This window comes from Phascolarctos cinereus, unplaced genomic scaffold (assembly GCF_003287225.1).
Source record: "Phascolarctos cinereus isolate Bilbo 61053 unplaced genomic scaffold, phaCin_HiC Scaffold_726;HRSCAF=1367, whole genome shotgun sequence".
NCBI lineage: Eukaryota > Metazoa > Chordata > Mammalia > Diprotodontia > Phascolarctidae > Phascolarctos > Phascolarctos cinereus.
In genome coordinates, this window is record NW_027556098.1 from 156,383,420 (window position 1) to 156,409,172 (window position 25,753).

Consider the following 25,753-nt stretch of genomic DNA (forward strand, 5'->3'; position numbering starts at 1 on the left):
TAATTAACACCTGTACTTTTGGTAGAGGGTTCCAGCAGACATCTAGATAATTGAAGTCTTCCATCACTACTATATCATTCCTCTGAGCCAGGTTTTGATCCATTTCCCAAACTCCTTATCAATTTCCTTTCTGTAGTATACTCTGACAATATTGCTTTTGTTTCTAGTTTTTAAAAAAAATTCAAATACCCTTTTCTCCTCCTCAGTGCCTAAATTTCCACAAGCATGTATTAATTATACAGTGCTACTCTCCTCCAGTCTTTTACCTATCTTGTTCTTTCTAAAAAGATATTTCAAACACAGATTCTATCCCACAATATCTCAGTGATACCAACAGAGTTAAATTTCCCTCTATAGTTTACCTTACTGATACCCATGCTTTGCTCATTTGTGTATAGATTTCTTATGCCACAGGTTTTATTACTGGATCCTTTTTAGATTTTTATCTTCTATGAATTTTTGGGCATGCCTACAGCTAGTCATCTTTTTAGTTTAGGCCTTGGGTTTTTTTGTATCTTGGTGGATGGAAATGTTTTCACTGCATTTCCAGTAACAGAAGTAATTTATTTTAAATGTCTAATATATATGAATTCATGCTTTACAAGGTGCTTTGCAATAATTTTACAAGTTATCCTTTTATTATTCTCTAATGTCCTATTCTGGTGCATCACTGTGTCACCAAAGTGTCCTGATTTTCTTGAAGATCATATCACCTGAGGGCAAGCCCTGATAGATCAGTCCCTAGAGAGTTAAGATCTAAGTATATAGCTGATGATATTCTGGGTATCTGCATAAGGATTAAGCCTAGCTAGGTTCAGAACGGCTCATTATCAGGTGGATCACCAGAATCTGAATAATTCTGGTCATAGAAACTAATTGAATCATCTCTTATGTAACAGTATTCTGTATCAGTAGAGAGAGTATCACATGGATGAAATCTCACATTCATGCAATTCTGTAATTTATGTATTCCTGCATTTGTTATATAGTATATAAATATTATAATATGCAAATATATTACATTATTTTGCAACTGTTGTATGAAAGTTACTACAGAAAATATAAAGAGCATGTTTCTCAAAAGTTTAACTTTAAAAACATTAAATATGACAAATGTAATATTGTTTTGGGAAGGTGGGATATCTTGAATTGGATAAGCAGACCTATGCACTAGATCTCTTTTTTTTCCTCAATGGTTAATTTAAAGTTCACTAGGTTATAAATTTCTTTTAGAAAAAGAAATGAGATTTAAACAAAGGGAGATAATCAATGAGCTAGGTTCCAAACACAGACAAGAATTTTTAAAAGCAATGCAATAGAATTGATTCTGGTCATACAGCCCATTACACTGTCAAATCAACATCATAAAGAAATGACATTCTGTTTTTGGGATCATTAGGAGGTGTGAGGAGGATTAATAACAAGAATTTTATTTCTGAAATGATCTTCATTTGAAAGACTCCCTAGTTTAGTTCTGTAGTCTTGTTCTATACTGAATATCTATATGAAGTCTATTTATAGAAATCAGTGGCTACATCCCTTTGAATTTTTATGATCCAAAAAAACTTGTTTTTGTTCAGGCATTTGTTAGTTGTGTCTAACTCTTCGTGATACCATTTGAGGTTTTCTTGGCAAAGATACTGGAGTGGCTCATCAGTTCTTTCTCCAGATCATTTTACAGATGAGGAGACTGAGGCAAACTTGAGGTTATGTGATTTGCTTAGGGTCACATAGGTAGTAAGTGTCTGAGGCCCAATTTGAATCCAGTAAGATTAGCTTTCTGGACTCCAGGTCCAGAATTCTATCTGCTGAGCCACCTAGCTGCCCTCAAAAGATAAGAGGACAATTCAATTACATTTAACAATGAATCTTGAAATGTAATAAGATGAACTAAACTTTACCTAATTTTTCTATGGCTGGAACTAGCTATAAATAACAAGTCTTGGAATAAACCACTAATCCACAAAACTGTATCACTGCTTGGGAAAGCAAAAATAAAAAATGTTTTGCTCATATTAATAATAAAAAACCCCTGGATTTTACTTTTTTCCTGTGATGAGAAAAAATGTAGGATTATACCATTGTAAATTGATTCTATTAAAATAGATGAAAAAACTATTAATAAAAATTACTTAAATTTATTTCAGTGTACAACCTTAATTTAAAAAAAAATTACCCTTTGAACATGAAGCTCAACATCTTGCTGTGTACAGCTTCCAATTTTCTGATTCACTTTCCTCACAACACCTTCTACATCCACGATGCTCTCTTTGTTGATGCTGTCAATAAAATAGCAAACTTTAAATTTTCATCTAGTGTCTCCTCATTTGGACTCCCACCATCAGAAAAAAGTACTTAAAAGGAAGATGAATGCTACATTAGAGTACTGTTTAACAGAGTACTCTATTTCAGACAGTCTATTAACTTACTTATAATAGGCCATCACATAGTTCTTTGGACAAATAATTTCAGAAATGTCATAATTTAGTGACTGTGAGATAGCTTGAACATAAGAAAACTAAAAATTATGGAATTGTGAGAATGGGAAAAGCTTTTCTGTCAATGATCTGTTCTTAGATGGTTGCCTTAATACTAAGATCACAATCATTTGCAAAAATACAATATTAAAATAGTAAAAGACTAAATAAGGGAAATTAATTTTATGATTGTAAAACTATATACATATATACATGCATATCTATATCTATATATAGTCTATTTGTTTCTTTTTTTAAAATTTTATTTATTTTGATTTATCAACAATCACTTCCATATGCTTTTGAGTTGAAAATTTTTCTCCCCCTTCCTCCCCTCCACCCTCCCCAAGACGGCACACAATCTGATACAGGCTTTACATTTACATTCCTATTAAACATATCTTCACATTAGTGAAATTGTAAGTAAAAATTAAAACCAACAGGAGGAACCATCAGAAAGATGAAACAAAACTCAACAGAAGGTAAAAATAAGTGATAGCGATTCAACTTCCATAGTTCTTTCTTTGGATGTGGACAGCATTTTCCATTCTGAGGCCTCTAGAGATGTCTTAGATCCTTGTATTGCTGAGAAGGGTTTAGTTTAACAGTATTAGTCATCGCGTAACATGGCTGTTATTGTGTACAAAGTTCTCTTGGCTCTGCTCACTTCACTCAGCCTCAGACCATATAAATCTTTCCAGATTTTTCTGAAGTCAGCCTGTTCATCATTTCTTATAGCACAATAGTATTCCATTACATTCATATACCACAACTTGCTCAGCCATTCCCCAATTGATGGGCATCCTCTCAATTTCCAATTCTTTGCCACCACAAAAAGAGCTGCTATGAATATTTTTGTACATGTGGGTCCTTTTCCCATTTGTTTGATCTCTTTGGGATATAGCCCTAGAAGTGCTATTGCTGGATCAAAGGGTATGCACATTTTTGTAGCCCTTTGGGCATAGTTCCAAATTGTTCTCCAAAATGGTTGGATCATTTCACAACTCCACCAACAATGTATTAGTGTTCCAATTTTCCCACATCTTCTCCAACATTTATCATTTTCCTGTTTTGTCATGTTGGCCAATCTGATAGGTGTGATGTGGTACCTCAGAGTTGTTTTGATTTGCATTTCTCTAATCAATAACGATTTAGAGCATTTTTTCATATGACTATAGATGGCTTTAATTTCTTCATCTGAGAACTGTCTGTTCATATCCTTTGACCATTTATCAATTGGGGAATGGCTTGTGTTCTTATAAATTTGTCTTAATTCTCTATATATTTTAGAAATGAGGCCTTTATCAGAGAGACTGGTTGTAAAAATTCTTTCCCAATTTTCTACCTTCCTTCTAATCTTAGTTGCATTGGCTTTGTTTGCAAAAACTTTTCAATTTAATGTAATCAAAATTATCCATTTTGCTTTTCATAATGTTCTCTATCTCCTGTTTGGTCATGAATTCTTCTGTTCTCCATAGATCTGATAGGTAAACTATTCCTTGTTCTCCCAGTTTACTTATGGTATCAGCCTTTATATCTAAGTCATGAACCCATTTTGACTTTATTTTGGTATATGGTGTGAGATTTGGGTCTATGCCTAGTTTCTGCCATACTCTTTTCCAGTTTTCCCAGCAGTTTTTTTCAAAGAGTGGGTTCTTATCCCAGAAGCTGGGGTCTTTGGGTTTATCAAATAATAGATTACTATAGTCATTGACTACTGTGTCTTGCATATTTAACCTATTCCACTGATCCACCTCCCTATTTCTTAGCCAGTACCAAGCAGTTTTGATGATTGCTGCTTTATAATACAATTTAAGATCTGGAATTGCTAGGCCACCTTCCCCTGCATTTCTTTTCATTAGTTCCTTTGATATTCTGGACCTTTTGTTTTTCCAAATGAATCTTGTTATTATTTTTTCTAACTCTATAAAATAATTTTTGGTAGTTTGATTGGTATGGCACTGAATAAGTAAATTAGCTTAGGTAGGATTGTCATTTTTATTATATTAGCTCGGCCTACCCATGAGCAACTGATGTTTTTCCAATTATTTAGATCTGATTTTATTTGTGTGAAAAGTGTTTTGTAATTGTGTTCATAGAGTTCCTGGGTTTGTTTCGGAGGTAGACTCCTAAATATTTTATAATGTCTACAGTAAGTTTAAATGGGATTTCTCTTTCTATCTCTTGCTGTTGGGCTTTGTTGGTAATATATAGAAATGCTGATGATTTATGTGGGTTTATTTTATAGCCTGCAACTTTGCTAAAGTTGTTTATTATTTCAAGTAGTTTTTTTACTTGATTCTCTAAGTATATCATCATGTCATCTGCAAAGAGTGATAGCTTTGTTTCTTCTTTGCCTATTCTAATGCCTTCAATTTCTTCTTTCTTATTGCTAAAGCTAAGTTTCCAGTACAATATTGAATAACAGTGGTGATAATGGACATCCTTGTTTCACCCCGATCTTATTGGAAATGCTTCTAGCCTGTCCCCATTACATATAATGCTTGCTGAAGGTTTTAGATAATGCTATTTATTATTTTAAGGAAGACTCCATTTATACCTATGCTTTCTAGTGTTTTTAATAGGAATGGGTGTTGTATTTTATCAAAAGCTTTTTCTGCATCTATTGAGATGATCATGTGGTTTCTGTTGGTTTTGGTGTTGATATGCTCAATGATGCTGATAGTTTTCCTAATATTGAACCAACCCTGCATTCCTGGTATAAATCCTACCTGGTCATAGTGTATTATTCTTGTGATAAGTTGCTGCAATCTATTTGCTAGTATTTTGTTTAAAATTTTTGCATCTATATTCATTAGAGAAATTGGTCTATAATTTTCTTTCTCTATTTTGACTCTTCCTGGTTTAGGTATCAACACCATATTTGTATCATAAAAAGAATTTGGTAAGACTCCTTCTTCACCTATTTTCCCAAAGTCTATATAGTATTGGAATTAATTGTTCTTTAAATGTTTGATAGAATTCGCATGTAAATCCATCTGGCCCTGGAGATTTTTTTCCTAGGGAGTTCATCAATGGCTTGTTCAATTTCTTTTTCTGAGATGGGGTTATTTAAGTATTTTACTTCCTCTTCGGTTAATCTGGGCAATTTATATTTTTGTAAATATGTATCCATTTCACTAAGATTGTCAAATTTGCTGGCATATAGTTGGGCAAAATAATTCCTAATTATTGTTTTAATTTCCTCTTCCTTGGTGGTAGCTTCACCCTTTTCATTCTTGATACTAGTAATTTGGTTTTCTTCTTTCTTTTTTTTAATTAAATTAACCAAAGGTTTATCTATTTTATTGGTTTTTTCATAAAGCCAGCTCTTAGTTTTATTTATTAGTTCAATAGTTTTCTTAATTTCAATTTTATTAATTTTTCCTTTGGTTTTCAATATTTCTAATTTGGTATTTAATTGAGGATTTTTAATTTGTTCTTTTTCTAGTTTTTTTAGTTGTATGCCCAATTCATTGATCTCCTCTTTTTCTATTTTATTTATGTAAGCATTTAGAGATATAAAACTTCCCCTAAAAACTGCTTTTGCTGCATCCGAGTCTATTTGTTTCTTGAAGCCTATTTTGTCATTTGGTTAAGAGAGATACTAAGCGGAAATTATATAAATGCCGTACCAAAGACAGATGACCTTAACCTACCCTGAAAACATTTAATAAACACCAAAAATTCAATAGGGCATTTATGTTACATAAAATATAACAGGAAATTGACTATGAAGAGGCTAACAATCTAGTAGAGAAGGGGAGTTAAGTCACATACACATGTAAGTATAATACTAATCAGAATATGATAAATTCAAAGAAATAATTCAAACAAAACATAATGAGATTTAAGAAGATAAAGAATATTTCCAACCTGGTGATACTCTTGCTCAAGTTTCCTGAAATACAGTAACCAATATTTTAAGGTGGCCCTGTTCCCATTGGCTTTTTTCCCCTCACCCCCAAATCTTCCCTCCTAGTTTTTACCCCTTTCTCTTTGGGGTTTTGCTCACTAGTTCCTTTTTTCTTTCTTGATTTTTATCTGGTTATATAATTCTTCCCCCACTTTTCCCCTCTCAGTTAAGTAGGTGTTCCCTTTCCCTTATCCTCTTCAACAAGTCCCATTCATTATCTAAAATTTCATTTTTTCACACCTCTTCCCAGAGAGGATTTCTTTATTACTTTTCTCTTCATTATCTATCCTCTCTGTCTACTCAAGACTCTCATTCTCTAGTTCATGACCTCTATAATTATCTAGTCTCTCTCCATTCTCTGTATTTCTCATGTAATTAAAACTTCCAAGGTACCCATTCTGCAATCTCCTCCCTAGGGAGCTTCTGCGACTGCTTTTCCTTCACTGTGCCTCACCAGAATAATGTCAAGTCTTTTTTTTTTTAATTTATTTAGCATTTTATTTTTCCCAAGTAACATGTAAAAATAATTTTTAATATTTGTTTTTAAAACTTAGTTCCAAATTCTCTCCCTTCTTCCCTCACCCCAGCCCCTCCCTCCCACTGAGAAGGCAAGCAATTCGATGTTATACATGTATGTAGTGATACAAAACATTTCCATATTAATCATGTTGTAAAAGAAAACAAAGACCTCTCCTCAAAAAAACCTCAAGAAAAATAAAGTTTAAAAAGTATGTCTGTATTCAGACACTATCAGTTCTTTCTCTGTGGATGGACAGCATTTTTCATCATAAGTACTTCAGAGTTGTCTCGAATCATTGTATTGCTGAGAACAGTTAAGCCATTCACAGCTTATCATCTTACAATATTGTTGTTACTTTCTACACAAGTACATTTCACTTTGCATCAGCTCATGCAAGTCTTTCTGGGTTTTTCTGAGAGCATCACGCTCATCATAGCACAATAGTATTCCATCACAATCACATACAATTTGTTCAGCCATCCCACAACTGATGGGCATTCCCTCAATCTCCAATTCTTTGCTGCCAGAAATGAGCTGCTACAAATGTTTTTGTACATATTGGGACTTTTTTTTTTTATCTCTTTTGGATATAGACCTAAGTAATGGTATTGCTAGGTCAGAATATGCATGGTTTTATAGCCTTTTGGGCATAACTCCAAACTGCATGGTTGAATCAGTTCACAACTCCACCAACAATGCATTAATGTCTCATTTTCTCACATTCTCTCCAACATTTGTCATTTTCCTTTTTTGTCCTAGTAGCTAATCTAATAGGTATAAGCCAGAATTGTTTTAATTTCCATTTCTCCAATCAACACTGAGTTGGAGCATTTTTTTCATATGGCTAGAGACAGCTTTGATTACTTCACCTGAAAACGGCTATCTTTTGACTGTTTATCAATTAGGGAATGGCTCTTATTTTTATAAATTTGACTGTTCTTTATATATTTGAGAAATGAGGTCTTTATCTGAGAAACCTGCCTTAAAATTTTTGCAGTTACTATTGCTAACTGTAGTTCCCCCACCCCATTCCATTCTCTCTCACCCTGTCACTCCTCAAAAGTGTTTTGCTTCTGACTACCCTCTCCCACAATCTGCCCTCCTTCTACCCCCCCCATCCTCTTTCCCCTCCTATTTTCCTGTAGGGTAAGATAGATTTCTATACCCAATTGAGTGTATATAAGTTATTCCCTCTTTGAGCCAATTTGGATGCCTCAAAAACTCCTCTCTGGTACCATGCCCCTAGGTATTATAACTCCTTCCCTTCCCAAGGTAGAATGAACAGTCTTTTCAAGAACCAAATCCCTGAGACAACACCCAGCACAAGGTCCCTATCTCCATTCACAGAACATCTCTCTTCATCTGTAGGAGCTCCCACCACCAAAGCAAAGCCTCCTTCCTCCACTTCTGCCTTCAGTCTTTCTCATTTCCTTCTTATCTACTTCCCCTGCAAGCTCTTTTCTTCCTGATACCACAAGGGTCATTTTCCCCTTGTTACTCACTCTTGATTTGAGGGAGGCACCTCACACTTCCTTTTATCCCCTATTCCTCTTTCTCCCTTTCATGTGCTCTCCCACTTTGTTGTAGTCCCACCAAAACTAAACAAAACAATACCCAATTTACCTACAGATTGGATGCTGTGAAATTCTGTCCATAATGCTCCAGGTCAGCACCTTCACAGTTACCTTCAGCTGACTTCTGCCTTCATCCATGTCTTCTTGTGTATGTTTAGAAAGAAGTCTCTTACTAGTTTCTCTGCTGTCATTCTCTTGCTGTTATTGTCCTTGGGGGCTTCATTTATTCATCCCTTCTGCATTTGTTGTCTGGGGTGTTCAAGAAGCAAATAATCTCTTCAGATCTGATTTTCTTTCTAAGAATGCTCAAACATCTCTTTATTGAACAGCTATCTTTTCTCATTTACAGTTAAGCTCAAATTTGCAAAGTAGGTTAGGTCATCCTGGACTCTATCCTGAGCTTCACTGCTTTTCAGAATATACCATGACATTCACACCTTCTCCAGATTGCTGGCATAACTTAATATTTTTGAATTTAATTGTTAAAAAAAACCCCATTATGTATCTTGGAGTCTGCAATCATGTTTTTTCTTTTTTCTTCTAGAGGCAATCTATGAATTCTTTGAACTGGTTATTTCATTTTCTGTGTGCAGAAGTTCTGGAGTTTTCTCTTGTATTATTTCTTGCATTTTCCTGTTAAGTTTTTAACTTGTTGTGTTCTTCTGGGAGACCTATGATCCTTAGGTTATCTCTCTATGCATGAGTAGCATGCTTTGCTTGTATAGTGAGCATGTTCTATTTCAGTGTTGCTGTTTTTTGCTTCTTTTCTTCTAAATTGGTTTTCACTTCTGTGCATATGCATTTCTAATCCAATGCTCCCTTTTGTTTCTTTGGTGAGACTTGCAATTGCTGACCCCAGTTTTCCTATTCTGCTCATTATTTTTTCCTGTGCAAGCCATAAATTTTGCTCTCAGGAGTATCATTTTTCTCTTGAACCACTGAGGAAGAGTGTGTTGTGATTTCATATTCTCCTCTTTTTCCTTTGTTTTGCAGCATTTATTCATAGGTGCCCAAACACATTTGCTAAAATCTGGATGCCATATCTCTGCCTGTTAATATTTCTCCTGTTGATTTATCTGCTTATGCTCAAGGTCTTTTGGGTTTTCTTCTTCCTGAGATCTTTGGAAATTTTAGTCTCCCGCAAGCCCCATAATTTCCCCTCATTGTTCACTTTCTGACTCCCTTCCCTATAATGGGAGTTTCCTTGAGGGCTGGATTTCAAAGTGTCTCAGCTTCCTCCCACTGGGCAATTCATGGTTCCTCAGCCTAGGTCTCTGCCCCAAATGACATCTGAAAGGACAGAATTGGGCCCAAACAAATGCTGAGCTCTTTCCCTGTGGAATGCCATATTCTTCTTTCTCCCACCCCCCAGAATCCTATCCCAGTCTTCTGTCCTGCTTCTTCTGTTCCTCAGTTTTTTGGCCTGGCACTCCCAGTTTAGAGAGCTGATGTGCTCGTGCTACAAGGTTGATTCCTATGGTTTGGCTCTCTGAGCTCTAAGAGGAGGGGGAATTAGAGTTTGGGATGGAGCTCTATTTCAAATCCAGACTAGTGTCCTTTCCTTTTCTCTATGATCCTCTGTTCTTCTGCAGCATTGGCTGTCTGACACAGTTCCCCCAGTGATACTGTGGCCTGACACTGAGATCTCCATAACAATGGGGGTGGGGGTGGGAGTGGTGGTGCTGAAAAATTGAGGTGTGGGGTTGAGTTTTGTTCCAAGTCCATGTGCTGAGTCCTTGGTCAGCTTCAGTTCAGCCTCTTGGCCATAGTTGTTCTTTCTACCCTAACTCCTATATTCATTCTAAGAGTCTTGAACATACATGATGAAATTCCCTCAAACGTATTTTCTCTTCCTCAATCCACTTAATTCCCATGATATACTCCCGTGCTGCAGCTATATGATCTTGATATCACCCATGAGTATTCTACTTCCTACTTTTTGTCCTGATTGTAATCTCTAATCCTTCAGTACCTTTCCAGGCCACCATCCCTTCTATCCTTCCTTCAAAGTCTCAATCCCTTGGTGAAATCAGTTCAACTCCACACACTACCTTTTATTCTTGAATTCTTTGCTCCCTTGTCATGTTATCATGTCTTGTCAAACTCTAGCCCTAGATTCCTCCCACTATCTGCCTCCTTTCAAGCCTAATCACACGCTGCTGAATGGAATGGGAGGAAATCCTGAAATCATTTTGAATGGTTACACTGCAAATCTGTGCTATCAAATAGAAAACAGGCCCTTACCAGGGTAATCTTACTCCATCTGAGATGATTCCCTATTCTACTTGCCACACTATCTGTTCTAAACCTTCTCTTCCCTCTTCAAACCTCCCACTCCACTCCCTTCCCCCTCTCAGCTGAGAACCTTGCTTCACCCTTCACCTCAAAAATAGGGTAATTCACCAAGACCTTCTGACAGTGCCATTATCTCTTTCACCCCAGTCTCTGATGATGAGATGGCTTTTTGCTTTCCATAACCAAGGGATTAATGTTCCCTTCAACCCATTGTCTCCTGTCTTCTCCATCTGACTGCCCCCACTATCAACACCTTTTCTCTCTTATGTTCCACCTTGTCCTGATATAGGTTCCTTCTCTGCTACCAACTAACCTACTCAACTATTTACCGTCCTTAAAAAAATCCTCATTAGATTTTGTTAATGACCACAGAATTTCATAATACATGCTAGCAAAATAAAAGAAAAAGGCAAAGCTGCCTTAGCTTTGTGCTGTTTAACACACACACCACACACACACACACACACACACACACACACACACGCTCTCTCTCTCTCTCTCTCTCTCCCTCCAAAGAACAGAATTTTTACAGTGACATAAGGGGAGCATCTTTTAGATATACAGACTGAAGATTACAATTTAAAAAATATTACTCTTAGTAGTTATTCAGACAAAAGCTTCCAGTTTACTTAAGAAAGTGAAAGAAAATGGAAATGAAGTAGATGGTAAAGAAACTTTTACCGTGTATTGGTTGGTTCGATAGTTTTAAAAATCAAGCTCAATGGCATAATGTTAAAGATAAGCAAGGTAGCTAAACATACTGAAGTTTTGAAGAAAATAATCAAAGATGGTAGAAAAGTAAGCATAGAAATTTAATGACTATAATAATAATAATAGTTTGGAATGCTGAAAATTGTTAGACCAGAGATGAGATAGCATGTTTGGAGAAAAAAGCAGCAGCTGTCTCTATTTATGTTTATATTGAATAGAAAAGCCTACTGGCCACAAATGTGTCTTTTCAGTAAATTTATACATATGAACATACAGTTTTACCCCAGAATGTGAAGGATTTAATTAAACAGATCTTTACTAAAGATCAGCTATGTGCCAGGCACTTAATGCAAAAAATGAAAAAGTATTTGCCCTGTAAAAGCTGACTATCTAGTGAGAGAGGCGAAGCTTACACCATAAAATATGATAAAACAGAAATAACTGACCCTTATTTATGCTTTGGATGTTTTGCATACATCATCTTATTTGAGCATCACAACAAATAAGATGATGTATGCAAAACATCCAAAGCATAAATAAGGGTCAGTTATTTCTGTTTTATCATCCTGTGAGGTAAAGTGAGACTAAAATAATATTACTATTTATTTATATAGCACTTACTATATGCTAGGTATTGTGCTAAGCAATTTATAAATATTAACTCATTTGATCCTCAGAACAGCCCTGCAGAGTACCTACTACTATTATTCCCATTTTATAGTTGAGGGAACAAGCAGAAAGGAGTTATGCAGTGACTGATCACATGTTGTTGAAACATGTGACCCACTTCCTGAGAGAGAAGTGGTAGCTTCATGGTGCAGGATGAGGCATACATTTCTGGACACAGCCAATGAGGTAGCGAGGTAGTACGGTGAATAGAGTGCTGGGCCTGGAGTCTGGAAGACCTGAGTTCAAATGTAGCCTCAGATACTTCCCAGCTGTGTGACCTTGGACAAGTCACTAAACCACTATGTATTTTAGTTCCCTCCACTATAAAATGGGGATAACAATAGTACATACGTCCCAGGACAGTTGTGAGGATCAAGTGAGATAACATCTGCAAAGTGCTTAGCACAGTGCCTGGCACATAGTAAATGGTATAAATAGTAATGTTATTTTAGTCTCACTTTACCTCACAGGATTGTTGTTACTGTAAAGACATTTGCAGGTAGTAGGCTTTTCTATTTAATATAACCGTAAGGATACAGAGAAAGCTGCTGCCTTTTCTCTACTAAATGCTTCCCCCCCCCCCCCAAACATGTTATATCATCTCTGGTCTAACAATTTTCAGCATTCCAAACTGTAGCAATCTAAGGGTCCTACTGATATTTATTTATTAATCTCAATTTAGTTAGGCTTTTAGTTAATTGCCCTATTCCAGATCACCATTCCTGAAATATCTTGTCATACCAAGTTAAATGTGTTTTCTAGACAATGTTAAATAAAAGTATACAGTTTACCCACTCAGCCCTTATAATAGCAAGGGATATTCCTTCCTTCTCTGCAGAAGTGGTGGGGGGAATTCTCAGTGTGGAATACTACATGTACTGAAAGATGTGGCTGTTATTTTGCTGTTCTATACCATCCTTCCTGCTGTCTCTTGTTCCTGTTTTTTTTTACTCTTTGTTATAAGGAATGGATTGCATCATGGGAAGGAATGACAGAGAGAGAGAGAGAGAGAGAGAGAGAGAGAGAGAGACAGAGAGAGAGAGAGAATGTATATGGAAAGAGAAAAAAAGGTAATGTAAAAACAAAAGTTATCAATAAAAATTAACTATTCCATTAAGATGAAATCAGTAATTTAAGAGATTCCCTATTTAAAAGCCAATGTAAGAATTTGAAATGAATACTCAACTTTAAGAATACCACAAAAAGACCAAGCTGCATCAAATGACCCAGTGGTTTTTTTTCTCTTTACAAGGCAAAGAAAATAAAAATAGGACGGACATTTTAATTTCAAGGTAAAATTATTATGTCAATTTCCCTGGTTCTTCTAGTGTTAAGATGACTAATAAAATATTTAATTTAAAAGGGCAGATTTAGAGACAAAGGAAAACAAAACAAAAAATAATATAAGCAATTATTAAATAATGAGAAACACTTGTGACTCTTCAGCTTTTAAAATTAACACAATCTTAATCACTGACTACCATAATTAATACAATAAAGATGAAATCTAAACTAAGGGAAAAAATACCTAACAAGCCCTGATTGTCAGAGCCAAAAACATCTCTGGAGAACTATTCTGGAAAAAAAAAAAAGTCAAAATAGATTTCTGAAACTTAAAAAAATTGATAATCACATAATTAAGACAGAAAGGTTCAAAAGACTGTCTTTTAAAACTTGATATTTGAATAACTTTACCACATATTGCTTTGTTGTTAATTTCAAAGATAAAACACAAAACATAATCTGATAAGGGAAAATAAGGTAGAATTCTAACACATCAACAAGGACTGTCAAATAATATCAACGTAAGGCAGAATAACAAATACAAGTTTGGAAAGAAAACTACACAGCCTTCATCTAAAGACCTTAACCTTTTAGATATGTAGATAAGTAAGGTAAGAGTAAAGAGACTATTTAGTTATGTGGATAAATATTCTATTATTTAAAATCTGAAGTGAATCACATTATTTCTCCTTAGTAATCTACTTAGTTGCTTCACATTTATATGCTTACTCGATTATGTAAAAATAGACCTTTCATACTTACATAGCAAGAGCAATAATGTATGATGATCTACTATGAATAACTTATCTATTCTCAGCAATATAATGATCCAAGACAGTTCTGTAGGACTTATGATGAAAGGTGCTGTCCATCCCCAGAGAAAGAACTGGTATAGCCTGAATCCAGATCAAATATACCTTTTCTTTATTTTTCTTGTGCCTTTTTTTTTGGGAGGGGGGGTCTTGTGTTTTCTTTCACAGAATGACTTACGTGGAAATGTGTTTTGCATGACTACACATGTATAACCTATGTCAAATTGCTTCCCTTCACAATGAAGGGGAGGGAGGGAGAGAACTTGGAACTGCAAATCTGGAGGAAAAAAAAAGAATGCTAAAACTATTTTATATGTAGTTGGGAAAAAATATTAAACAAGATTTAAAAAAATTGACCTAAAAAAAAACTTGATCAAGTAAAGGTGGAAATGGGAGTAGTGTTCAAGGCACACTTAAACCTAGTTAGTGAAATATACTTTTTTTCATTTGTATAGTGTTCAACTGGATTAAAAATCATTCAGAAAAAAATAGTTTAAAGCAGACTTCACACTGAGATTTAATGTGGCTTTTTGGAAAAATTCTCAAATATTAAAAATTTTAACATGATATTCTTTCTATCAGAGGTCAATCTTGTCAACAAGGTATGTAGTTCACAAATAAAAGGTAAAGGTGCACTTAGGTCAGTTGTAGTAACCTACTTAGGATATTAAAAAATAATTTTACCTTTTAGATGATTTAGAAACTCTAGCTGGAAACATACACCTTCACAGTTTCAATAATGGTTATAGTCAATAAACACAGACAGGCCCTGACAGCTTGACATATAAATATGTTTTTCCCTGTATTTTGACGTACACCTGTTTTGAATATGAAATTTAAATTAGCAATAGTATTCATAACAAAAGCTCCTTAAAGGCAGGAATGTTGCATGTATATAAAATTATGTAGCATTGCATATTATAGGTACTTAGAATGCTTATAACTATAACAGACCTAAGATAGAATGAAAATTTAATAGGGCCTAGAAATGGAAGATGTTCTGTGGTCTACTAGACCTTTCCTATGAACATATTTCTAGGTCTATTATTTTCTGAACCACAGGCTCTGATGGATTGGTTAGTTGGGCCACTAACTGTTGTTTCTCAAACGGTATGCCATTAAACATTCACCTAAAAAGGTTTATCTTGGTTTAATGATATCTGAATCACTAAAATAAAAGATACGAGTTTCACATTGGTAGCAGACACCCCGGTTATCCCTTCCACATCTTTCCACATCACGGGGAGTTAGGGGTACAGCACCCCAATGATCTGGAAAATCTGTGTAAAATTTTTTGGCCTTCTCTTCATACCGGAGAAGACATCTGAATTTTTCTGTTTTTCTTTTATGGGGTGTTTACGGTACCTTATTGTAAAATGTGGGTTAAGTATTTATTTGGTCATAGGCTCTGTGTTGTCTGCAGGCCTTCCTGTGTCATCTGTGGCTTCCACGTAACTCCCCCCAAATCACCATTTACTTTCTTATATACTGACCTACAATATATCAAAACCAAGATGGGTAGGCTACGATATGGAATTGTACCATCTTCTGGAAATACCCTACCTCCCACAAGGACTTAATGCCTGACCATGTGGAGATACAGAAAGTGTTGGGGAGAACAGAATTTAATATATGTGAATGCTATTTTCACAATGTGATACTTCTTATTCTTATCATTCATATTTGGATTAAAATCTGTATTTATTTGTCTTACCATAAAGTAAGACTACCAGTATTTAAATTTTTACCAGGCTATTTTGTGTCTTATTTCTTTTACTCAACAATTTTTAAGGTTGTATTTAATCTTTGCATATATGTATACATACAGATCACAACCATTACAAAGACTTAATTTGATTACTCAGAGATAGAAAAACTTATTTTGTTCTCCAAATTTTTAACCCTTCTTATCCAGAGACTGGATGGTTGGATCACTTTTGTTTGCATAGCAAGCTAGATGCTTTGGGCTGACCTTTTCTGGGTTTATGCTCTAGCAAACAGTCTCCAAGAAAGTTAAACTTTAAATCCCCAATCCCAATTTCTATTTTCAAGTAATCCTCAAATGAAATCTCTAACAATTACTATTATTATCTATTTCTACTTTGCTCTATATACCTGGGACTTTGAGACCTCTTATTTTCTTTCTCTTCATAATTGTTATAAGTTCCCACAAATTCAACTATCATCTCTATGCATATGACTTCCAAACAAACACATCAGTCAGTCAATATGCATGCATGTATGCAGGCTTATTGCATGTATGCAGGCTTACTGCATGCATGTCAGGTACTATGATAACTGCTGAGAATACAAAGGAAAGCAAAAGTAGTTCCTACTCTCAAGATGCTCACATTCCAATGGGTGGAGATGGAGAATATACGATTTACATATAAATTAGATGGGAGGCAATCTAAGTGGAAAAGGCAACAATATATGGAAATTAGAGTTGAGGATGACAACACAGTTTTGAAGCTATCATTTAATATCTTCCTAATTGGTGCTAGAACGTTAAAAATATAAACACTGGCAGGGGCAATACTAAAGTTAGCTATGAACTTATTTGTGTGGGTAAAGGATTTGACAAATTGGTTCAAAGGGAGAAAGAGAAGAAAGCAAAAGCCTGAAGGAGGAGTTTTGTTTGTTGTTCAGTTGTTTCAGTCACGTCTGACTCTTTGTGACCCCATTTGGGATTTTCTTGGCAAAGACACTGGAGTAGAAGTTTGCCTTCTCCAGCTCATTTTACAGATGAGGAAACTAGGCAAACAGAGTTAAGTTATTTGCCCAGGACAGAGCTATTAAATGTCTGAGGCCGGATTGGAACTTAGGTCTTCCTGATATCTGGCTCTGAGTTCAATCCTCTGTACCACCCAGCTGCCCCTGAGTGAGGAGGGGGGAAGGTAAAAGAGAGATGGCTGCTGAGGAAAGTAAGGGTAGAGAAATGGGGAAACTGGGGCACAGATGTCATATTTTACCTTCTTTAAAAATATCACAGAGGGCCACCGCTGTCAATAAGGAAATTCATTACAAATGAAAGCTTCTAAATAAAACAGCTTTTTTAAAGTCCTGGTGAAGGGTACTTTGTCCCTCAGGTGACAAAGCAAATCCTCTATGAAAAATACTATACAAAAAATTAAGATAATATATTTAAATCTATTAGAGATTTCAGAGTTCCCAATCCCTTTATTTTGCATACATCAGGGTGTGAAGAAAAAGGGGGGAAAAAGGCAGATAATTTGTCCAAGGTTATGCAGGTAATTATATTTCCACTTTCTGTCCGTTATCTTTCATTTTCTAGTCTCATCTCCCTAAAATATATCAACTATCTAAATTAATAGGAGTTTAAGTGCTTCAATCAATGATATATACATAACACTGGCTATTTTCTTCTACTGGCTTTGCCAACACTGTGTTCCACTGGCAAGTATAATTAAAACACCAAGAGTTTCTAGTTTTGATTGTCACTTCCTAACCACTGTGACCATGACTTCTCCTAACCTCATTTTACTCATCTGTAAAATGAAAGTTGGATTAAATAATTTCCAAGGAACATCCAGGGCTAATATTCTATGATTGTACATCTTTTTTTCATTTACAAGGCCACTAGAGAGGCTGGATATAAGACTTTTCTTCTGCTCACTGGGAATGCAAATACTAAAATGGTTATTTATAACAAAATTTATCACAATAAAATTCCTTTAATGTAAAATTTTAAAAATCACATTCCCAGTATTCAGAAGAAAGAAATGAATAAGATCTGTAGTCAGTCTGGCAAAAGGAAGCAAACGTATTTATTGGATGGTGTTTTGGCTTTCCAAGTACAGGAACCAATAAGATCAAAGAAGTATCTGCCTAGGGGATAATGGAGAATACAGTTTAGCTAAAGCACTGGTGGAGGGAAAAAGTATGAAATAAGGTTAGATAGATAAGGTATTAGACTTTGCAAGACCTTCAAAGCCTGCCTAGAGTTTGAATGTTATTCATTAGGCTAATAGGAAGCCACTTAAGGGTTTTGAGCATGTGCTCCAAGAACAAATCTGGACATACAGAAGAATAATATGTCAAAAGTATTTAGGACTGGTTAGGATGAGGGTGGAGGTAAAAGGGGGAAAGCCCAATTAGGAGGGTTCTGTAATAATTTAGACAGGTGGTAACAGTGGGATGAAAAGAAAGGTAACAATTAAGAGGACATGACAATTGACGGATATAAGTCATAAGGAAAGAACCTGCTCTCATCAGATTTCATCTAAGACAATGGTTGCAGACTGCACAATGACTTAGAAAACTGTAAATTAATACTATCTATGTTTGTATTGTATTTTCAGTAATTTTGTTAAACATTTCCCAGGAGTAATGCAGCTGCATGACCCTAACCCTAATCTGAGCAGGGCTCAAGTTGGACACCTATGATCCTTGGACATTAAGTTCATTCAGAAGATCACAGTTTAAGAAGGACGTCGATAAGCTGGAGAATGTCCACAGAAGGGCAACCAGGATGAAGAAAACCTTTAGTTCCTGTTACGAGACCAGCTGAAGAAACTATGCATATTCGGCCTAGAAAAGAGAAGACTCAGAATTGTCTCGAAGTATCTAAAGAGCTATCTTATGTAGAGAAGAGATCAGACTTGTTCTCTTTAGACTACAGGAGAGAACCAAGAATAATGGATGGAAGTTGAAAAGAAGCTAATTTTGGCTTGATGTTAGGAAAAATTTCCTAATAATTATGTGCTAGGTTCAAAAATGCAATGGGCTGCCTTAAGAGGTGGCGGAAATAATGTAGGAGCGTATTCTTGTCACAGGGAGACAGACAGTGCTTAGATATGACCATCTGACTCCCCTACTCAATCAACTCCAGTGAATCCCTATTGACTCTAGAATAAAGTATCAATCTTTTTGATTAGCTATTAAAGTCTTCATAATCTGGCTCTGACCTATCTTTCCAGCCTCACTGAACATTACTCTCCCTCATACACAAAGTAGATTCTTAATAACTGCTTGGAGGGCAGGATATATAAAAAGTAAACTGTTAATAGTACCACTAATCAAGTACTTTTATTATAACAGAAAATTCAGCAAGGAAAAGCAAGGCCAAAGATCACTAAAATTGTCAAGTTCTGCATTATTATTTAATTTAAAACAAAGCTTTAAAAACAAATTTATCTTATATTGTATCACTGATATACGACATCTGAATAATACACGAAGATCTGCCATACCAATTCTTGGAAAGTAAGTTTATAAAAACACAATAACTATTTCTGTAATAAAAATATTAAAAACATGGTGGGGGCTTACAAAAATATTCAGACTATAAATGTAAGTGATAGTGGCAATGCATACATCCCTTAAAACAATTCTTTTAGGGGTTTTCAGATTAATAGAAGCTAAACTTATTAACCTTCTATTTACATCATACTTCGTCAGGAGTTTGAGGTATGTGGGGGAGATCCATGAAGATGTATAAGACACGGTCCCTTCTTCCAGGAACTCAATCAAATAGGAAGAAAGAGAGGACAATGTTTATTGCTGTTGATTTTATGTGGATAATTAATTGTCATACAGATGGAAAAAAAAATCTGATTCACTTTACCTATAAATTTGACCAGTCACTCTTACAAAATATGTTACTAAATATATACTAGAGAATGATGGGTTGAGAATCACCAATGCTGGGAGAAAAAATTCTAGCCCAAGGTAAGGATGAATATTATAATGACAGTAATCTCTTAAGGACAATGTTGTTGTTTTTTAAAATTTATACTCCATCATGATATATGTATGGACCTAAGTACTTCACTTTATATTGTATAATAACATTATATTTCATATTGTATGTAGACTTAAATACTTAAATCTTTTTTCCAATAAAATTTAAAATCCACAGAAAGACAATATTATTACTTTTTTACTGATGGTATCCTGCCAAATAATGTTTGTTATAAATGATGGTAAAGGGGTAGAAGCCTGAAACTAAAATATTTTTGGATTCCATTCAAATTTCATCTTCATAATTACTTCTTTATCCAGTTATTGCAGAAGACAGAATCATAGTATTTTTTTCTGTCATACATGTAGCTACATTCAGTACAACAAAAATGGATATGGAAATTATTACTTAACATTAACAAAATTGACAGCAGATGAAACAGAATTTTAAAAGTGTGCCAATGGACTTTTAAATAATAACACTCTTTAGATGTATCCAAATAAAATCCAAATAAAAAAGTTCTAATTCTTAAAGAAATGACAAAGCTGTAGAGTTAGAAATTAGTTTGGTTCATTAAGGTACTATAAGTTACTTATTTGCAAAATGCATCAATAAAGCTGCTTCAGTAAATAGGGATTATATGAACAATTCAGTAAATCAAAAGCTCAGTGGTTTGGACCATAAACCCTAAAGTATCAGATTCCTTGTCCTCTTTCTCATTATAAGCTAAGGTATTTCCAGTATAATGAAAAAAAAAACTATATTCTAATATATTTAGACCACAACAGGTTATAAAAATTCTCGTTTTCCATGTGTTCATGCTAAAAAGAGGAACTTCTGCTGTTCACTGTTTCTGAAGATTTTTATTAAAATCTTTTATCATAGATCCTTGTCCTTAAAAGCATCAACTCAATAGATGTTTATAACCTTAACTATATATTACATATAGACACACATATGACAAACAACAAAACTATGAAAGCTCCTACCTTTTACTCATAGAAAAATACCTTATTTTCATAATTTAGATTTAGAACTGATATATCTTCATAGAATGAAGGCAGCTAGGTGTCAGAGAGGATAGATCATTGGATCTGGAGTCTGGAAGATCTGAGTTCTAATCATTTAATCTCTTTTCTCAGGTTTTTTTCATCTCTAAAAATAGGGATAATAATAGCTTCAACCTCCTTGGGTGGTTGTGAGGATAAAATGAGATAACTTTTGTAAAGTGCTTTACAGACCTTAAATACTATATAAATGCAACACAGGCCATCCCAAAAGTCTTACTGAAATTTTTAAACTATAAAGTGTAAAACTGTAATAAATTTTTTAGAAAACCCTTTATATATGAATAAAAATTATTAATTACTATTTGGAAAGCACTGTGCCAGGCACAGAAACACAAAGAGAAAAATAAGACAGTCCCTGCTGTCAAGGAGTTCATACACAGGAAGAGGTTTCAGATATTCGTCACATTGGAAAGGTCCCATGGTCCCTGAGGTCTACTGGCAAAGCAGATGGTAATGCATCTTTGTTAATGTTATTCACATTGAAAAGACCATTTCCATTTTTGATGCTGAATTATTTGACCATGCCAAGGACCTCAATGGAAAGACCTTTCTTTTCTGGGTCTTCAGCAGCTGTTTCTGGTGACAGCAGGGACAACAACACCTGCAGAAGCAGTTACTAGGTCATGTCCCTACAAGAGTTGATTCTTCAATGTTGGCTATAAGGGCTAGGCTGAAAGGTTGGCTGGGTTAGTGAGGTGTTTTAAGTTCAAGTTAAGGTTCAGGTCTGGGCAGGTAATCCTTACAAACAAGATTTTTATAGAATTTAGCAACTTTAAAGCTGGAGTGACCTTAGAGGTAAGCAAGTCTGATTTTACAGAAGACAACAAGGCCCAGGGAGGTTAAATGTTTGTTTTAGGTCATACAGCAAAGAAATGACAAACTTGGGAATAGAACCCAATTGTGAATCAGTCCAGTGATTTCTCTCAATTTTTTTTGCATATTGTTCTCCCTGCATGAGCTACTCTAACATCTGTGTAAAAGCAGAGCTCCTCAGAGAACACAACTACTTCACTAACACCAATAAAGGAGCCAGGGGACAAATCTGGCCCCACTTGTCCCTGTGAACAATGTTCTGTTTTGCTCTAAATCATGTCATGAAGCTTTGGGCCTTGAGCTATTTTTCCAAGAGGCCTAAGAATTTGTAGTACTCCACGTGCTTGTGCCTCTTTTGACCAATGACAAACATTTATTAACTGTCTGGTCTGGGACAGAGAGACAACTTGAAATCACATAAAAGAGTCAATTTAACTGGTCCAGATAAAGATTTCTCACTGTTAACTTATCATAAGTCTCTAAAATTACAGGTAGCATATATCAGGTGAATTTCCCTTTAAGGTATCAAAAAAAATTAACATGCTTAATAGTTAATAACTGGGCCTGATTACAGCCACAGAAAATAATCAGCGAGCATTTACCAAGTGCCTACTATGGTACAGGCACTGTGCTGGGCAGTGGTGATAAAAATATAAAAATGAACCTGTCTCTTCCTCAAGGAGCTCAAGAACTAAACAATTAGCTCAAACACCACATTAAACCTATCACACAAAATGACTCCACAGAGCTCTGTGTAACCAGTTCAAGTCCTTGTTAATTTGCCACAGGACTGCTAGGAAGGAAGCCCCTTTCTCTCACCTACTCAAACGGCTCTGTGATCTCACACCAAAAGTTCTATCCTTTGACACAGGCACAGCCCACCCATCTGTGCCCATTCTTATCCATGTCTTCCCAAAAGGTCAATACAGGAGGTCCATCTAGTATGCTAGATGTTTTTGTTTGGTTGGTTTTTTGCTTATGGTGATGGTACTGGTAGAATGGGCAGGTAGGTAGGGCAATGGACAGACTTATGGATCTGGATTCAGGAAGATTCATCTTCTTGAGTTCAAATCTGGCCTCAGACACTAGCTGTGTGACCCTGGGCAAGTCACTTAGCCCTGTTTGCCTTACATTTCCTCATCTGTAAAATAAGCTGGAAAACAAATGGAAAACCAGTTCAGTATCTCTGCCAAGAAAACCCCTAATAGGGTCATGAAAAGTTGGGCATGGCTGAAACAACTGAACTGGTAGAACACTCTGACTTTCCACTTGTCATTCCTTGTCCTTGTCAAGTGACCATCTTCTCTTTCTTTGATATAATTTCTTGATGACATTCTTTACTTCACACTCACTATGTGGCCTTTCCACTGTCCTCTGTGATATTCACCTTTAGTTCTTCAGAAAAGTGGCATTTCAGGGCTTGCTGCTACACGTCAACACAAGTATTGAAAAGATGGGCCTTCGTTGTTACGGGATGCTCAGGTTTAGTAAAAGTATGGCTCGGTATTTTTGCAGTTTCCAAAAACAACCCTTTTTTAAAAATCTGAGACCAGTTCATTATCTATCTGTATTGCCTGTCCTAGATATATTTTGTTGGACAACTATCTCAGGTGTCCATGTAGATAAATGTTGCAATCTGGACAACAGACTTCATTTTTTCTTTTCTGTGTGGCCAGACAGACTCAACTTCTTTGAGTAATTCCAGAACCTGGAGGTTCTATAACATCACGAAGACAATGCAATTAACACTACGTTATCTGCAAACAGCAGCATTTAAAGCACCATTCACAGGGAATCTCTCTTTAACCTGGATTCTGCACTGGATCTCCTCTATCACAGTGGCAAAGGCTTTTGAAAAGCATACATCTGTTTCAAGCTTTGCTCAATGTTTACTAGCAGAGGGTTAGTAAACAGGGTTATTTCTGTTGTTACACATTCTAAAGAATCATGAATGTTTGATGTAGCAATGTAAGACACCTTGCTGCACAAGAGCCCATAAAAGGGAATGTTGTTCTACTGAGCCAAATGGTTTTTCAAAATTGATCAATAAGCACAATGATGTTTCATATTTTCTACACATTTCAGCCAACTGTGAGATGGTAAAGACACAATACATTGTTGAATACCATTTGCAACAGCCTACTTGTTCTTCATTGAGGATGCCCTTAATTCATGGATAAGATAACCCTCAAAAATTTTTCCTATAGATGGAAGAGTAGGCATATAAATGAATAGTTATTGATGTTCTCTTGGTCACCTTTTTCTGGTAGTCATAAAGTATGAGACTATTTTCCCCCAAGCCATTGGTATCTTATAGCTTATAAATTGGTCCCTCAATGCCTTCATAACTGTATCACTTCTAAGAGAGATCTTTCTCTATTTGAAGCCATTTGGCTGCCTTTCCCATCTTTGCTTTTTTTTTAGTGTCATCCCTAGTTCCCTTTTAAGCAGAGACTGATGTTGGGTTCAAGTATGGCATATAGTGGGGTCACTATCCTTGCTGGAGAAAAAAGTTTGTTTTAATAGCTTTTGCAAATACTTTCCATTTTCCTTTTGTTAGCAGTCGTCTTTTTGTTTTTATCCTTGAATTGAATACCCTTGAGATATCTTTGCTCAGTACCGCCCTGACCCCAAACTACCCTTAACAACTTTTATTTATCCTCTTTAGATTTATTCTCTATACATTTATATACATGCTTGTTGTCTTTCATTAGAACGTTAAGCTCCTTGTGAAAAATCATTATTTCACCACTCCTATCTATATAACTACTGCCTAAGTGCTTGTTCACATAAGGGGCTTAATAAATGCTTGATGACTGACTGGCATCTTGCCAAGCTTTTTTTCCCCTCCTCTCTCTTTTTTTAATTAATTAATTTATTTTTAGTTTTCAACATTTACTTCCATAAGCTTCTGGATTTTAAATTTTCTCCCTCTACCTCCTTGCCTCCCTCCTGATATAGGCTCTACACATACATTCCTATTAAACATATTTTCACATCAGTCATGTTGTAAAGAAGAATTAGAACCAACAGGAGGAATCACAAGAAAGAAGAAACAAAACAAAACCGAAGTAAAAAAAAAAAGCCAATGGTATGCTTCAATCTGCATCCAATCTCCAAAGTTCAGACTTGGAATTGTTTTAGAGCCTTGCATTGCAGAGAAGAGCTAAGTCTATCAAAGTTAGTCATCATACAATGTGACTGTTACTGTGTATGACATTCTCCTGGCTCTGCCCAAGGTTTCTTTAGATAGTTTTACCCTTCACTGCTTCTCTCTTGTTCTTTTATTTATATACATATGTATGTGTGTGTGTGTATATGAATTCCTCATGCTAGAATTTACAATAATTTTTAATAAAGGTGTTAATAACAATTTTTACATTCTCCTTTACATCCTGAACTGAGCATTTCACAAACTATTAATGTACATACTAAAGCTTTTCTTTTAAAAGGCTCAAAGTTTACTTATTGTTGGACAAACACCCAGCACAGCCATTATGGTCGCCTAATCAAGTCCCTTGTAGAGTTAATGAAAATTCCGTCAAATTAACGTTGTATATTTAAACATACATATTTTTAATGAGTTCATAAAGTATCATGTGGCATAACTAATTTATATTTCTTTAATAGTAAAATGTCTTTCAAAATAATGTTCAGACTCTTAAATGAATTTCCTTACTGCACCTTCGAACCAAAATATTTTCTGTGGGAATATACTACTAAAACTGGAATAATCTGCATGATCTCACATATATAATTGACATCATATTGCTTACCTTCTCAATGGGTAGGAGAAGGACTGGAGGGAAGGAGAGAATTTGGAATTCAAAATTTTTAAAAAATGAACACTAAATATAAATTTAAGGGTTTTTTTGAGGGGGGGGGAATAAAAGTCAAGGGAATACAGC

General features: G+C 35.3%; 1 protein-coding gene across 1 annotated transcript in view; it reads right to left on the reverse strand.

The window, feature by feature from the left end:
• The window catches only part of DARS1 (aspartyl-tRNA synthetase 1), an 82,417-nt gene that overhangs the window by 29,217 nt on the left and 27,447 nt on the right, over positions 1-25,753 (reverse strand). Inside the window, 1 exon segment of the mRNA XM_021009452.2 lies at positions 2,177-2,279. Within this exon segment, the coding sequence (XP_020865111.1) occupies positions 2,177-2,279 (103 nt within the window).